This window comes from Scardinius erythrophthalmus (assembly GCF_964197995.2).
Source record: "Scardinius erythrophthalmus genome assembly, chromosome: 23".
Lineage (NCBI taxonomy): Eukaryota > Metazoa > Chordata > Actinopteri > Cypriniformes > Leuciscidae > Scardinius > Scardinius erythrophthalmus.
In genome coordinates this window covers 27,701,743-27,719,391 of record NC_138243.1, presented here as the reverse complement: position 1 = coordinate 27,719,391, position 17,649 = coordinate 27,701,743, and the positions used below count along the sequence as shown (strand labels likewise).

General features: G+C 37.9%; 1 protein-coding gene across 3 annotated transcripts in view; it reads right to left on the bottom strand.

Annotated features, from left to right (window-relative positions):
- clip1b (CAP-GLY domain containing linker protein 1b) overlaps window positions 1-17,649 on the bottom strand; it is a 76,720-nt gene that overhangs the window by 14,899 nt on the left and 44,172 nt on the right. Inside the window, exons 1-14 of one of the 3 annotated variants that reach the window (XM_081354885.1) lie at window positions 11,664-12,083; window positions 10,293-10,459; window positions 9,732-10,219; window positions 9,524-9,648; window positions 6,043-6,244; window positions 5,764-5,961; window positions 5,368-5,471; window positions 5,188-5,248; window positions 3,663-3,767; window positions 2,495-2,623; window positions 2,274-2,390; window positions 1,586-1,643; window positions 1,054-1,280; window positions 102-155 (exon numbers count right to left, since the gene is read on the bottom strand). In XM_081354885.1, coding sequence (XP_081211011.1) covers window positions 102-155; window positions 1,054-1,280; window positions 1,586-1,643; window positions 2,274-2,390; window positions 2,495-2,623; window positions 3,663-3,767; window positions 5,188-5,248; window positions 5,368-5,471; window positions 5,764-5,961; window positions 6,043-6,244; window positions 9,524-9,648; window positions 9,732-10,219; window positions 10,293-10,380 — 1,956 coding nt within the window. In that variant the 5' untranslated portion in view covers window positions 10,381-10,459; window positions 11,664-12,083. Of the gene's footprint in view, window positions 1-101; window positions 156-1,053; window positions 1,281-1,585; window positions 1,644-2,273; window positions 2,391-2,494; window positions 2,624-3,662; window positions 3,768-5,187; window positions 5,249-5,367; window positions 5,472-5,763; window positions 5,962-6,042; window positions 6,245-9,523; window positions 9,649-9,731; window positions 10,220-10,292; window positions 10,460-11,663; window positions 12,084-17,649 lie in introns of those variants that run through there. The other 2 variants (XM_081354886.1, XM_081354887.1) reach the window with 2 other exon arrangements.

Here is a 17,649-nt window from a genome sequence, read left to right as displayed (position 1 = left end):
CCAAGTCCCTTTCAGACATCCTCACGCGGATACGAAGTAAAGTAACCAGGAGTCATAAAACACTGTTTATCTTTATGATATGAAGAGTAAAGCGTACTTACCTCCTCCTGCAACTCCTTATTCTTGTGCATCATCTGCTCCAGGTTTTCATCAGACTGTGTGTGAGAAAACCTCCGATTACACACTTGAGCTACACTTTTTGACCAACATGCTCAAATATGCACTAGTTTGGGGTTGGTTTAAAGAGTTTTAAATCAAGTCTCTTATGCTCACCAAGGCTGAATTTATCTGAACAAGAATACAGTAAAAAAACAAAAAGTAATACTGTGAAATATTCTTAGTTTAAATAACCGTTTTCTATTTTTTAATTTTTTTAAATGTAATTTATTCCGGTGATGGCAAACTGAATTTTCAGCATCATTACTCCAGTCTTCACAGAGACCCCAAACTTTTGAGCAGTAGAAACATGATGGCCTTTAGTTATGGCATAGATTAACAGTATATGCTATATAGAATTAATGAAAGAGAGATATGTTAGAGTTGACAGGGACAATATACCATATTTTCTGGAGTTATTGTTATCACTGTAAAATCATAAATAAATATGCAATCTCCTTCAAGCAACGTAAAATAACTGAACAATGTTACTTTGGAAATTACAATAAATAGTTTCAAAACTTAAAAATTAATAATGAATTTTCTCCTTTAAAGTATTTTTTAATATCTAATATATTTTCAGAGAATTTTGATTAAATATTATGAAAAATAAATTCAATTTCTAAAACATATGCACTACACATGCACTACCATTCAAAAATTTGGGGTTCATTATTTTCATATACAAATTTTTTTATTCAGCAAATTATGCTTTGGAAAGAAGTCTCTTATACTTCTGATTCCATTACTTCAGTGTTCAGTGTCACATGATCCTTCAGAAATCAATCTAATATGCTTTACAAATAACATTAACATTAAAAATCTCACCCACCCCAGTGTATTGACCGGTAGTGTATAAAACTGGGCGTCTGTTTTACAGTGGTATATGTCAGTCACCTGGGTTTGGTTCTTGTAGGCTTTCATTTCCGCCACCTGCCGTTCCAGCCCAACGCTCCTCTCTGTGATTCTGCTCAACTCTCCTTCTGTTTGGCCCAACTTCTCCTCCAGCTCCTTCATCTGAAGCTCTCTCTCTTCGTCCTTCACCTGTTTCTTCTGCAGTTCCTCCTTCTCCCTGGACACCTGATCCAGCTTCTCTCTCTCCGTTTTCATGTTCCTTTCCATTTCTGCCGCCACACAGAAGAAGGGGAGGAGGTCATAGAGGAGCTCATGCAGCAGTATTTGTGCTAATATGATCATTTTCCCCAAACTTTCACACAAATTGGATTGCGGAGCAAGTAAAAAGTGTGTCGTTGTGTTATGGCTATGCTGGGAACGTCTGGTTTATCTCATGAACATGCAAAAATGACTGTGCAGAGCTGTTCACATTGGCACAGGCTCACATGCCAGGGATGCAAATATATAAAGGATCAGATGCTTAACAGTATTTAAAGAGCATTTTAGTGCTTTTGATGAGTCATGTTTTCCTTACCTTGCATTGCTAGTGTTGCTTTATTATTGTCCTCTGCTGCTGAGTCAAGCTTATTTGTCTAAAATTAAACAGAACAAACAGTTACAAACTAATTGGTACAGAACAAAATGCTGGCCAAAAACAATGTTTACCTTGCTTTGATTCAAGATATTATGTAGACAAGAATACTTAAGTAAAAATAAATAAACTATATAATAGTTTATATATAAATAGTTTATATATATATATATATATATATATATATATATATATAGCTCTGTATTTTATTTTATTTTTAGTTTATTACTTATATACAAGTTGAAAAAATCTGTTTTTCGTGATAATGTTATTAAATTCAGGTTACATCATATTGCTAGTACCACTTCACGTCAAGCTTAACCATAACCATGATAAAAATCACTGTAATGCATGGCCTCTCAAGACTTCTTGGCTGAATAGAAAAGATTCCAAGTACCATGATTTTGTAATGATATAACATTTAGTTTTAGAGAAATGTATGCATTCCAAGGCACATCTAAATAATTTAATAATATAAAGGCTGTTATTAGATCACCATCTGGGCTGGAGGGAGGTGAATGGACAGCACAAGAAACAAAAACTTTTAAAAATAAGTGTTATTTTCCTGTAATCGTTATGTGAAATCATAACCAGGGTTTTCCAGGTTAGTAAAAAGCAGTCTTAGTGTTACCAGATCTTGCAGCTGCTGCTGGAGGGACGTTTTCTCCTGTTCAGAGGAGGAGAGTTTCTGCTGGAATAGAAGCACCTCCTTCTGTCTGTTCTCCAACTCAAAGTTCAGCTCCTTGATCTATAAGAACACAGTGATCTTATGATGTAAATGTCTTTTGGTGTACAAGCAAATGTCATAATGCATCTTATTTAGGTTGATTTAAGGATGGGGGATGAATGGACCTTTTTGTCTTGTAATGGAGGGGAGGCTGATCCCGAGGTCTCGGCTCGGAGAGTTCTCAGCTGAAGCTGCAGGTCGGACACCTCCTTTTCCAGCTCCATGATCCTGGAGCGCTCGGACACCGTGGCGACCTACAGCAGGAGACGGGACTTAATCAACTGCTAAAGTGTGACCAAACTCGTCTATGAAGGCATTTAACATAAACTACATACTTTCTACATAAGAAACATCTGCTGTTTTCTCATGAATTTAATTTCTAATCATTTAGAAATTACTTTTTGGTGATGTGGGGGGCGTAATGAAAATCAACCAGCCACGACTTTTCATTTATTTTTTTTATCACAAACTAAATTTAACACAAAACATTCTACTATGATATACACTACCATTCAAAAGTTTGGGTTAAGTACGATTTTTATTTAAAAAAAATAATACTTTTGTTCAGAAAGTATGCAATAAGTTATTTAAAAGTGAGAGTAAAGACATTTACAATGTTACAAAGATTTCTATTTCAAATAAATGCTGTTCTTTTGAACTCAATATTCATCAAAGGATCCTGAAAAATATGTATCATGGTTTCCACGAAAATATAAAGCAGCACAACGTTTTCAACATATCATTCCTTTGCATCACAGGAATAAATTACATCTTAAAATATATTTAAAAAAGTTTTTTTTTTTAATTATATTAATATTTCACAACATTACTGTTTTTTAGATCAAACAAATGCAGCCTTGGTAAGCATAAGCATTTTCTTAAAAAAAAAATAATAAAAAAAATCCTAAACTTCTGAAAAGCCGCTAACTTTTGAATAATAAAGTAAACCAACAAAGATACTTGTAAAAATGCAATTTAAATTATATTTATTTCCCCACATAACAGTAGGCTACTGAGAATTATGGTTAAAATGACATGGGAAAATAAAATTGGTCCTTAAAAGACCTAAAAATATTCTTTCATCATTTATTTTCTTGTTTTGACTATGGGATGAAAAATGGCTTGCAGAGATGCACCCAGTGGTGCTTACAAAAAAGAGACCTACCTCAATCCATCATGGAATAAAAAAATAATCGCTTTCCCAAAATAAGCAAAATCTCTTCCGTGCATGGGGATCTGACTTTAACCCCAAGAGAAATCTCTTTCCCCCTCCCATCTGACAGATTCATTTACCCTAGTATCCTCTAACTCCCTCTGGAGTTTATCTGCTTTGGTCTTTTCAAACAGAAGACTCTGTTCGAGCTCCTTAATGTGGGCATGCTCCAGTTTGGTCTGCGTCTGTTAGTAGACAGAAGAGGAAAAGAGAGAGACAACACCAACGGCGCGGTCACATGCCAGCCAAAAGCCAAGTACGAAGAGCTTCATGCAGATCTTGACATCATCCTTTCTCTATGAATGAGGACAAAGACAGCAGTGACACACACACAGAGCGGCGTGAAGACGGAGGATCGCATTTAAAAAAAAACAAGAACACAAAGACATGAAACAAATGTGACTGGCTCAAAGAGCAGGCCGATGAAAGAGAGATGGAGGGTGTCAATAATAAAAGAATGAATGAAGGAATGAACGTTTGAAAGTGATAAAAGATGAATAGAAAAGAATGCAGGGATGAAAGAGTGAATGAATTAACAAATAAAGAGAATAAGGTGAATAAAGCATCAGAGTCAATGCTATAAATGCCACAAAGTGATGCACTGTTTTGATTTGTTTTGTTGTTTTTAAAAGAAACTTCTCCAATAGGATTTTTGAAGAACTTGTCAATGAATGATCCTCATTTGATCTTGAGATCAAATCTATCTATCTATCTATCTATCTATCTATCTATCTATCTATCTATCTATCTATCTATCTATCTATCTATCTATCTATCTATCTATCTATCTATCTATCTATCTATCTATCCATCTATCTATCGTCTGTCTGTCTGTCTGTCTGTCTATCATCCATCCATCCATCCATCCATCTATAGTTTGTCAAAACAAGTCTATCTATCTCTATATATCTATCTATCCATCCATCTATCTATAGTTTTAGTCAAAACAAGTCTATCTATCTATCTATCTATCTATCTATCTATCTATCTATCTATCTATCTATCTATCTATCTATCTATCTATCGTTTTAGTCAAAACAAGTCTATCTATCTATCTATCTATCTATCTATCTATCTATCTATCTATCGATAGTTGTAGTCACATCAAGTCTATCAATCAAAAAATCATCTATCAATCTATCTATCTATCTATCTATCTATCTATCTATCTATCTATCTATCTATCTATCTATCTATCTATCTATCTATCTATAGTTTCAGTCAAAACAAGTCTATCTATCTATCTATCTATCTATCTATCTATCTATCTATCTATCTATAGTTTCAGTCAAAACAAGTCTATCTATCTATCTATCTATCTATCTATCTATCTATCTATCTATCGATAGTTGTAGTCACATCAAGTCTATCAATCAATCAATCATCTATCAATCTATCTATCTAGTCTATTATCTGTCTGTCAATCATCTCTTTAAACATTTTTTTTTTGATATCTACTTATCTCCTGTGAATTTGTTTTGTTAAAAGTGTAATCGATACTGATTATTTCTGCATGAACACAGACTGATCTGTGACGGGGACTACGCTGGTTCCGGCCATATTCGGTTTCTCTCGATGTAAACGTATATGATAGGGTCACTTTACCTCTAGGTCACCTTTGGTAATACAAGCTTCCTCTACACGAAACTGCAGGTCCTCCACTTTTCTGTGGGATAAAAAGTACACTTCAAGCCCTCAAACATTTCTTAACACATTCACATGAACTTGCATGTTCTTTTGCAATAATCAAGCAATATAAAAGGTATTTTTTAAGATCAAGATTACCTTTTTTCCTCTTCCAGTTGATTCATCAGCTCCACTTTATCTCGGTCTGCAGTCTCCACAAGTCTCCGCAACTGGTCCAACTTGGCTTCCATCTCGTTGGCGTACTTCAAAAACACATGCAAAGTTTTAAGATTCAGAACACCATGAAACATGTGCATCTAAAGGTGGTGATACACGGGGCAACTTTTTGAGCAATGTTGCTGGGCAATCTTGTCGAGTGATTGTTGCTTGGGCACTTTCCCATTGAAAATGGGCAATACATTTCTATCTGGATAATTTAGATCGGTCGTGGGCCCTGTGTCTCACCTGGTTGCCCGATGACAGCAACACTGCTCAAAAAGTTGCCCTGTGTATCATCACCTTTAGAGTCTAGTTTAATATAACAAAACCACCCACCTGTTCCTGGCCCTGTCTGAGCAGTGCCAGCTCTTGCTGCACCTCTCCAGCATGGCTTGTGGCTCGTGCCACTTCCGTCCTCTCCAGGTCCCGCTCAGCCAGGAGCTGCTCGATGTGCTGCTGCTTCTCCTTCAGGGCCTCCTGCAGGGCCGTGGTGCCCGAGATCTTCCGTGCGTACCGTGCAGACGTCTCTGTGAGCTGAAAGATTATTGACAGGTATTATTTCTAACAATATATGGAGAAGAACATATACCGTGAGTGAAAGGAGCAGGACCGTACCAGGCCCGCTCGGCTGGGTTTGCCTCCTACTGAGGAGGTGACAGAGCTGAGGGAGCTGACGGAAGATGCGCTGGGGCTGTTCTTCAGGGTCGACCTGCGCCTGGAGGTTTTGGATTTGGCAGTAGTGGTGGACGGGAATCCGATGCGTGTGACTTTGTGCGTTGGAGCGAATAGCCCATACTTTGGGAGGCACTGAAAATACCTGTGAGAGTGAAGCATAAAAATTAGGGCTGTCAAAGTTAGCGCGTTAATAACGCGTTAACGCAAAATCATATTAACGGCACAAATTTTTTAACGCGCGATTAACGCAGCGCGTATTTTCTGTTTGACCCGTGGCCCAACCCCTAGTTGGAGAAATGGAGATACACAGTGTTGCCAACTTAGCGACATTGCAGACCCCTTTAGCGCTTTTTTTTCCCTTAAACAAAGCGCCCAAACCTTATTTAGTTTCTGAGAATCTACCGGTACTGCTCTCCCAGCACGTCTCTCTCTCTCTCTCTCTCTCTCTCTCTCTCTCTCTCTCGCGGAGTAGCAGCGCTTTAATTCAGTTAAACACAGATTATGTTGCTTCTCTAATTTTACATGCAAGTATAGCCGAAATTATGTGTATTTGATTTCATCAGACGATGGCTCGATTATCAGGATTTTTGTGCAGATTAACGTCTTGGAAGGGAGAGCTGGTTATGTCTTAATGGGTCGCGTTTCAGTCACCATTTCATATTCATTCCGTTGTCTGACAACAGAAACAGTAAAATATAGGCTACCAATGAAAACAGTTTTATTGAGAATTTAGCTTCATCAAAATGGGCACAGAGAGAGACAAATTATAATGAAATAATAAATAATAAATGTAGATTTAGCATTTTCAGAAGAGCTGCATGAACAAGTTCTTTGAAAAACATCTATGACCTTTGAAACATGTCTCGTCTTCATGCTCTATATTGACTATGGTTTCAATAATAAACATACGTTTGCATAAAGCATCCATATTTATCCATGCCCACGTTAATTAGAGTATTACAAACTTGAAAAGTATTAATTTAAGATACATTTAGAACAAATAAAAAAAAGTGCGATTAAATGCGATTAATCGCGAGTTAACTCATGACAATCATGCGATTAATCGCGATTAAAAAAATTAATCGATTGACAGCCCTAATAAAAATACATAAATATTCCCTAATCAAGATGTGCCGAGCTGATAGACTCATATCCAAACAGTGTGCTGTAATAAAATCTAAGGGTGCTTTAACTTAGTATTAGTTCAGGGTGTGCACACTTATGCAGTTAGTTATTCCAATTTTTATTTAGATTTTTTTTTTTTTATGAAAACTGTCACTTTGGTTTTCAGTGGCATTGCATAGGTTGTGATTATTTACATTAAATATGCAAAAGTTTTGACATGAGTTGTCTTTGTTTCATTTTTCCATCACGTGTGTAGACTTTTTATATGTACTGTACTTACAATACACTTCCCATAAAGACAGTTCAACTAGAGTAACCTGAGGTTAAAACCAACATGACACAGCATTAACATATCGTTTTACTTCTGTAATGTAATATTTCAGAGCGAAACAGGAAATGTTTTATTATAGAGGGTATGCACGTGACGTCACTGGCTGGAGTGACTGCGGTTACGCCCACTGAGTGGCAAAAAGACTGAGTGGCAGCAATGGTTTTCAGCGAGAATGCCGCGAAAAACACACAAAACACATCTAAAACAGGAAAAAGCTTTGAGACTGACTGTCCAAATAGATTTGACAAGAAATCTGAAGTATATTTTTACAGACTGCCTAAAGCTACAGAAAAGAGAAGCAAATGGATCGCTGGAATTCACAGAAACAACTGGAATCCAGCCAGCGAAACATGGAATTGCAGTTATCATTTTTTGTCAATATGTTGAATTTTGGGGTAAAAATCATACCCTATATATTGTATTGTTATATATTGCATTGACAACTCATCAAATAAATATTTACCATCTTATATTCAGTATAATTGGTTGTTTTTAAATAAACTGACAAAACTATAGAAGTTTAAGGGCTGGACGTGTGATGATGAACCTGTAGGTTATCACCATGTGAACAACAGTTCACAGTGTTATTGTGTACATTGATTTATTGTTTAAGGTTATGATTGTTTTCATATTGTTTACCTTGGATTAATGATATTTATTGTGATTATGTTATCTGTTTATGCATATGTAAGAGCACTGACATTGAATGTGTTTCTGTAGTCATGAGATTTAACCGCCCCCTACTGTTGGTGAGTTCCACTAGTGTTTGGTGGGAAGATATCATATACAAAGGAGTGAGAATAGTTGAGCCAGGAGAGACGGGCCAAGGGCCAGAGCTTGTACAGTCAAATGCTGTAAGATGTGAGTCCTCATTGTCAGAGGTTTGTTCCTCGAGGCTAGATTTGATGCCGTGTTTTGCTGCTCTCAGCATATTTTATTTATGTTTTGTACCATCTATTTCGAGCCTGTTTTGAGGATTTGTTTTGGTTATTTCGAACTTTATTTTTGGGATCACGTGTGCAGCTGTCCAGCTGTCCTAATAAATTCACCTGGACATTAATGATCTTGATACTATGCATCCTGATAAAGTTCCCTTGGCCTCTGGAATTAAAATAGCCCCACATCATCACATAGCCTTCACCATACCTAGAGATTGGCATGGTTTTATTTCAGTTAGCCTAATAGCTAGTTTGATTTGCATTGAGAGATGATCTTATGGAAAGTACTCCATGTTAATCTCTAGGTATGGTGAAGGCTATGTGATGATGTGGGGCTATTTTAATTCCAAAGGCCAAGGGAACTTTATCAGGATGCATAGTATCCTGGATCCATGAAGTAACTGGCCTTTAAAAATAAAAATCTGCCTGCCTCTATGGGAATTTAACATAGGGGTGTCCAAACTTATGCACCCTGTATTTTAAGGAAGAACATTTATTTATTTATGATACATTATTCATTCACAAAGAAAATTGGTGTCCTTAAAGGTTGGATTTTTCCAAAAAAATTTAATTAAGGCATTAAGTTCAATTTCCAAAAGATGATTTTTTATTCCTCTTTTTAGTCAACTTTAGCATGGGTGTCTAAACTTATGCATAGCACTGTATATTAATGTCAGGAAGCATGATTCCTGGCTGCATGTCAATATCCATGGATCACTGGATCTTTAGTAGTTGTAAGGAACACTATCGAGTCCAACCTTTAGTTTAAACTGATAATCGTTTGTTTTACTCGCGTTTTCGCAGTTTTCCCTGTTAGATACAGTCATGCAGCAGGATGAAACCACTCCGGCTGCTCCATTGGAAACTGAACATGAAAAGTGAAGCTATATGACATACTGTACAGTTGGAAAAAAAACACATGCCTCTTCTATGGCTTATCAACTATGTCTAGTTTCTCAAGAATGTGCTAAGATTCAGCCAGATAAGCAAAAACCTTAAAGATCCATCCATCCATCCATGGCCTTACCTTGCACCAGCCACTGCCCCATCATTCTTGCCAAGAGGCTCGTCCAGCTCAACGCCACACCATTCACCTTTCGCAAAGTCAGTTTCGCCCAGGAAACGCACAACACCAGCCTTGGATCCTGCAACCTAAGGATATCAAGCAAAACACTCCCTCAAACTTCCCTCAATGAGCCACTAAAGTGTGAAGACAGACCAGATATGGGCCTTACCAGCACACGATCACCCAGCTTCATGTCCCGCTGTAACTTCTTGGCCGAATCCGTCTCAGACAGATTGGAAGCAGACTCGCTGGTGGCCCTGGTAAGGTTTGATGAGGTCTTGGTGGTTGCACTAATGGTCTGAGTGACAGGAGCAGGATCTTTGGCAGGGGAGGCGGACGACTTGTTGGCGGGAGTCTGCGTGCCATTGGTCTCACGCTCTGCCACGGGAGTACGAGAGAGTTTGGAGGGCCGAGTAAATATGCCACGCAAGTCCACGCACTGGAAGTACCGCACTCCAGCCACAGAGCCATCGTTCTTCCCGATGGGCTCGTCTAAAACTATTCCTGCCCACTGGCCCGGTGCAAACTGAGTCCCTCCGATGAACTGCACACAACCCGGTTTATTTCCGTTGACCCAAACACGTTCGCCAACAGAGAAATCTGACGGCGCATCTTGGTCGGTATTGGAGGTCGGAGATGTTACAGCCTTGGCACCAGCTGCAGTCAGCAAAAATAAAGGCACGTCATGCCTGAATCAGTGCATTTAAAATGTAACCCTTAGGTTACTCACCTGAGGTGGGCGAGGTTTTGGTTGGCGCCGAAGTTGGTTTACCAATCTTGGTGGGTGGTTTGAGACCACTTGGCTTCCCCGTACTCATATTCCCTGCTTTATGCACGCATGTGCTATTCCTGCAGGGCCTGGAAAAACGTCAACCCTCCTTGACCAGATAGGATTCCCTGACAGAAGAAATGTTAATATAAGTAAAGCATGCAATTTGTGTTTAATTGTTTTATTGTGTGATGATAAACCCCTAAAAAAAACTCAAAAAGTACCAGTGTCCACCTTAAATTTAAAGTCATAATGAAACAGAAATAGCAAGTGTAACAGTTTTTCACAAAAGAAAAAAGGTGGCTAAAATTTAAGCAGACTAAATGATTGGAGAAGTCCTGCCTAATATGTCAACAGAGAGAAAATTATGATTAAATTAAGAGGTCAAAAAGAAAATGAAATGTATGAACAGATAAATTGCTCACAATTAGATCTATAACACACATTTAGAAAATAAATACGGTGAATTTTCATTTCATGCCGACTTTCATTTCTGGCACAACCATTTTTAACATGAATGTGTAAAAGGCTTACGGTGTCAGCCAATAGAAAAAGACTAGAGAAACTTCTGTTTCAAGCCAACTTTGATACATGACATGGTAAAAAATATTATTATTTATCAAAGTGGAATACATGGCATTACTATGATATATGGGGAAATAAATATATTAATTCTTATGATTTTTTTATTATTAACAATGATCAAATAACTAACTATGGTACTTTGGTGGGAACTGTTGTAACCATGGTAACCATGGCTATTTGTGTCGGTTAAGTACAGTTAAGCCTGACTACAAAATCATTTATACTTACGCTAATCCACAAAATGACACAACAAAACTTAACGCTAACACAACTAACGTTATCGTAAAAACAGTACCACGGTATTATTGACAGTGCCAAGTCTTTGTGTACATATATCATGGTATTACCCTCTGAAAATAACTCTACCATGGTAACGTAATACCACAGCACGTAACGTTATAGTGACAAAAATCATATCACAATTGTTTACTCTATCATTATTGTTAAAATAACAAAATATTGTTATTGTTTATTATTCTAACGACAACTAACGTTAGCCAAACGATAACTGTCAAAATAATAATCAAAAACGATCCTAGAATTTCACATAACGTTAATATCCCAAATATATGAAAGTCTGTTTTTAGTTACAAATTCCGTATATTTCTGTTTCTACGTGGCTATGACTTCACATCATAACAAACTGTTTGCTAGCCGACATTAGCCAGAGGAGCTAATCCTTTAAATGCAACACACATGAGCTCAATATAGTGAGATTTAGAAAGAATTAAGTGATCATTCTCTTACCTGGACCGTTTTAATGTCAAGCATGCCTTCGTGATAAGGGAAATAAAGGGATTTCTTGTTTGTCTGGATGATGATCTCACACTGATGATGATGATGGGTGAGGCAGTTCAACACAAAGCTGCACCCAAACACTTTACAGTGACTTTTGACACGACATCCGTGTAATATAAATTAACAGGATATAGAGTTATTAAAATGAGCCGCATCAGATAAAGTGTGGAAAAATGGAATTATGAAACGATGCATGAGGATTTTTGTTGCAGAATAATTTTGATTTTAAAACACTTGAAATGTTTTGCTAGGGGAAAACAGAAAAATTAGCTGACCTACAACGATAAAAATGAATAGCTTTGAGTCCGAATTGTGTGATATAATTTCAGAAATAATTTAAGGGGAGGAAACAGTATTTTTTTATTTTTTTATTGAATGAATGTGGCCAAAACGTGTCAGTGGTCTGTGGCGGCAACTAGTGGTCTAATCTGAATATTGACAAAAATGTTTAAACAAAAAACATGAACATAAAATTTAACCATTTTTGCCTTGTCTCGTTTTTATTTTTTCACTTAATTTCCTGCATTTCCAATAAAGTTTTAAATGACATAAATGTCGCCTTTTTGCTATTCTGACACAAGAGAGCACACAGCGACCATTAAAGAGTGCAAACACGAAAAATAATAATTTAATAGCTAGTAAATTGATACCAGATGCATTTCAACCAATGTTTAGTAACCAGTTGAACTTGTAAGGGTGGATTTCCTGCAGTGGTTCAAGCTGCAAGACAGCCGAATGACTAAAGAAACGTTATTAGCAAGATGGTATAAAACTATACATTTCTTGTCTATTCACCCACTGCCACTTATACCAACGACGGAAATAAGCGCAGTTACAATTGCTAATATTGGTGGGACAGCAATATGTAGCACTTCAAAGTCAAAACCAATTCAAAACTAGTTAGCACATTAGTTGTAATTGAAAAGGTTTAATGACAAAATATGGTTATGGTTACACTTAAAATAGTTACAAAATAGATGTATGAGATGATGATAACTTATACCATTAATCTTACCCAGCATGTAAAATGTTACCTGAGAGAGAGAGAGAGAGAGAGAGAGAGAGAGAGAGAGAGAGAGAGAGAGAGAGAGAGAGAGAGAGAGAGAGAGACTAAAACCCATGTGACTAAGACCCAAATGTGAGACATTCAAACTGACCAATCAGATAATTACACTTTCCCCACTGTACTAAAGGTGTGACAATTCATTGACCCCCAAAATAAACATGTTGGCCAATAGGCCTAGATCACAATCAGAAACCTCTGTGCCTTTAGGAACTCCAAATGGTCATTGTGGTAGGAAGAGAAACAGTAAAGAAATATCTTAGATTATTTTCAATCCTACAAAATCAAAACTGAAGCTATGGCTTTTAGTATGAACAGTCTTACTGTTATATTAGCTAGTGTGCTCCAAAACAATGACAAAATTCACATCTAGACTACATAAGAATTCAAAACATACAGTGTCTCACTTCCGCCAATATATGGATCAAATATTTTGATGACATCGCTGTTTCTCATCAGATTTTCTGTCCAATCAAATGCTCTCTAGAATCTGAAACTCCGCCCCCTACATTATAAATTGACGCTGAAGCTGTGGCTGAAATCGGTCATTTGTTCACACTATTACTATTTTCTATAACGATTCAGACAGTGTAAATATGCTTTCCTTTGAGGCGAATGAAATCTGGTTTCACGTTAGTGTTACACGAAACCGCCGCACCTCGCACAGTCTGCTCTGGTCCAGAGATACGATAGCACAGAGCGGATCGTATGTGAGTCGGCACCAGAAAACGTATCGGACCGATATGGAGGAGAATAGAGAGCCTAAGTCCCGCCCCGCCGCTTCCGGCTCATGGGACCTTAGTTCGGAAAAAATATGTATGGAAGTCAATGGCGAGAGATAACTTATCTTTTTATTCCGTCTGAACTGTGCCCTGAACAACACATATGATGTTTGTCAATTTAAAAGGTAATTATGAAAGTCAAGAAAGTCGCAGTTTGTCATAAAACAGAAGAGTAACGTTTAGTTTTATGTGAAAATCGCTCAATGAACTACATCTCTCGTCTCGCACTATGTACGTCACAAGATCCGTTGCTCGTATGTGTGTATTCTGGCTCAAAACACTCAGGCATGACGGCGTAACGTTACGATTATAATGTAAGACTATAGAAAAAATGACAGACGTTAGCTTCAGTAAAGTTAGCTTCATTCATTGAGAGAAAAGGTATGACGTCGCATGTGCGCCTTCTGGGTTTGTAGTCTTTCTAATTACGTATTTTCACAGTCTTATACCTCAGCAGTTTTACATCAAGCTGCGACTTTCTTGACTTTAAAATGTATCTTTTAAATTGACAAACATCATATGTGTAAATCAGGGCACAATTCAAACGAGATCAAAATATTTGTTGTCTCTCGCCATTGACTACCATACAATATTTTTCCGAAATAAGGTCCCATGGTGGTCGACCGGAAGGGGAGGGACTTAGGCTCTCTATAGGAGGAGAAACAGTTATAAACTAAACATTATTGGTTATTTTTAAAAGGGGGAGGAGCTGTGAGACATGTCCCGCCCTGTCTTCCTGTTTCAGTGGAAATTACTCAACACATTGAATAATGCTGCGAGTTTCAAGGCACTTTAGTGGGCGTGAGTATGGAAAACATGTTGCAGAGATAAAATAGGATTACAGCTGTCATTGATTTTTGCAATTAATTATATCTTTATTTTTGCAGTTCTTTATTTTATTTTGCAATTCTTTATTTTTGTTTGCATAACTTGTAACGTTATTTTTCTCTCAATACTTTTCCCCCTTTGCAATTCTTTAATTTTGTGAGCAAAACTTTTTTTTCTTTTGCAAAACTATGTGGCATTATATTGACTCCATAGCCAAGTGGTGCCCACTGCAGAGTCAAATGACGTCCAGCTCCACCTCTCTGGACTTGAATAGGTCTGATGCATAGACTGTGTGGTGTTATCACCACCAGTGTTGCCAAGTGGTCTTCCTTTACAGTGGACACTATTGTCGTGGATTGCTCTCTTAATAGAAATTGGCCTGGTTGTGTTACGAAAACCTGGCAACCCTGATCGCCACGTTATTACCTCAGTTTTAGGCCACTCCTACTGTATTCTGAACCTGCAACCTGAACCTATGGACTCCGAAACGCATGCTTGCAGATATATTCCTCAACAATAATTAAAACATTATCAAGTAGTTATTTGCATGCATAGATGCATAAGTGGTTTCATTATTGATAAGGAAATCCAATATTAATTGGACTGGGGGGGGGGGGGGGCATCCATGATGTTCTTTGTTGCAAATTTCCTGCTAGATTGCAACATTGTCGTCGGAATTTTCACTAATTTTTTCATTGAACATTCGGGAAACATTGAAAACATTACTCAGATATGATTCCGTTGTGTGCAACATCTGCATGACTGTACATGTGCATCACCAGGGGGCGCGTGCACTGGGCATGGGGACTGCTCTACTTTGCCAATAATATGTATGGCATATCTGCAATTTCTGCACCCCTGAACTCAGGGAAGCAGTATTATTGCAGATATTACAGTAATCAGCTCTATTCCGTCTGAATGTTATATTAGCCGCAGCCGCTGGTGCTAATCTTATGCATCTGTTCCTCACGCAGATTCTGTTTCTGAAATACACGGGAATAACAGGAAGGATTCCATAAAGGATTTGGGTGCAATCCAAAACATCTCGTGTAGATAAGGTAAGACGCACACAAAGCTTGATTTGAATTAAAGCCATAAAAGCCTCACCGATGTTTATTGTTTACTAGGCGACTTTTCAAATGTAATGATGCGTTTCATCGTATTGACAGTATTTGACATTATTTTACACACACAAAGGAGAATACATTTGATATTAGGTGCAAAGATATAATGTGAATGGATTGATCTTTTCACATTCCAGCTGCTGCCATTTTGTTAATGTTTCACCCACATCTACACGGGCAAAGAAATGAATGGGCGACGCTATTGCTTTTTTCATATTTTCAACATCAACTTTTTAATTCAGATTAACTTTACTGTCATGGCTTTAGAATGTTGCCAAAGGAATAAGAAACGTATCATGTAGCCACACACAGCAATAAAAACATGCACTCACAAAAATGCAACAAATAGCAAAGTTTATTCAGAGAACAATGAGTTAATCAGTTAAAGGCACAACATTTTAAATTAATTATTTGAATACAATCCTAAAACAACGTTATATATTTTGTTGATTTATGTATTTTACATTATCCCAAATGTCTCCAACAATGTTTAAATCCAGAGAAATAAGCTATTTTAAAGGGTAATTAAAGCCTGACTCCACCCCTGGCAATGTTTGAAAAATGCTGGCTCCCAGCAGAGATAGAGCTGGTAAGTCCCGCCCCTTCCGTAAAACCCCGCTGGACCTCAAAGTTGAAAAACCGTCAATGCAAGTGAATGGGAGAAAATAATTATTTTCTGATCCCGTTTGAATTGTGCCATGAATTGAACATATGTTGTCTGTGAATTTTTTATATAACTTTTCATGTTACGAGTTTGACAGTATATGGTATGATTCTTCGGCTAGCAGTTGTGGAAAAGACATAACGAGAAAGACTACATGTCGCCCATGTGACGTCACCCCATAAAGTTGACTTACCCGTGGTTTTCGCCAACATCAACGATTTTGTCCTCTCCCTGAAAGAAGGAGGTGAAGTGCACCAAAGACACAGCCATGTTTAGCGGGATCCGTGAGCTAGTGTCTGTGTGCTAGTGGTGTTGACGTTTGTAGTCCACAAAGTGCTCACACACAAAGTCTACCCGTATCAAACTTCTACACGCTAAATTGTAGCATTCTTTACACGAAAAGTTATATAAAAAATTCACAGACAACATATGTTCACATTCATGGCAAAATTCAAATGGGACCAGAAAATAATTATTTTCTCCCATTCACTTGCATTGACGATTTTTCAACAAAGAGGTCCAGGGGGATTAGTGGAAGGGGCGGGACTTACCAGCTCTATAGAGGGGATGAACTGAAGGCGGGGCTGAGCAGAGGGGGGTTTGGGGGAGGGGAATTGACAGCTGCTGTCAGACTCTAAAATGGAGAGTTACTCACAGGGACTCAAGACGACATAAAGTACATGCATCTGATCATGAGTTTTATCGAGTTGATGTCAATAGCACGCGCTCTCTGTAGGCATATTCATATTTTGCAGCTACTGTATATGAAAAAATCCACGCCGGATATTTTGTCGACCCCAGAGGATTAACTTTAGCCTAACCATAAATTGTGATTCAAATATATATGATCACATCAAGACGCCACTGCGGTGGTGGAGTCCATGCAGGAGGAGCAGCGTTTGGCACTCCGTCGCTTTTCAGCGCGAGCTGTGTGGAGAAGAAGCCCATTTCCACCTCTATTGTGTTGGAGAAGCAATCCCACGTAAAATGCAGGTCGCACACTTGAGCTCTAGGCGGGAACTCACGATCTTCCAGGCCAAGTGCATGCAACCACTGGCGCCTAATTTCCAAGTCTGATGGAAAGCTATGCAACCAGCAACACTACACCTACGTACCCTCCAGACCACTGTACTAAATACAGATAAATCTACGCTAACTTGAAGCTATCCTAACTGATGCAATACTATGCGTGGTAGCTTGTACAAAGGGCGTGGTGAGCTGGAACCTGCTTACGTCACGCAGTACCGCAAACATCCAATAGGAAAATTCAACTGCAGTAGCCACCGTTCAACCTTAAGAGGGCAGCACTCAGACGTTTTTGCACCATATATAAATATATTGTAGAATTAAAACAGTTTATACCCAAATGTCAAAAAAGTTACTCAAATCAATGAACAGCACTAATAAAGCCCCATTCTTACAGATCATTAACTAAAAAAAGTTGGTTTAGGGTTGAGTTACCCTAGAGAGTAAC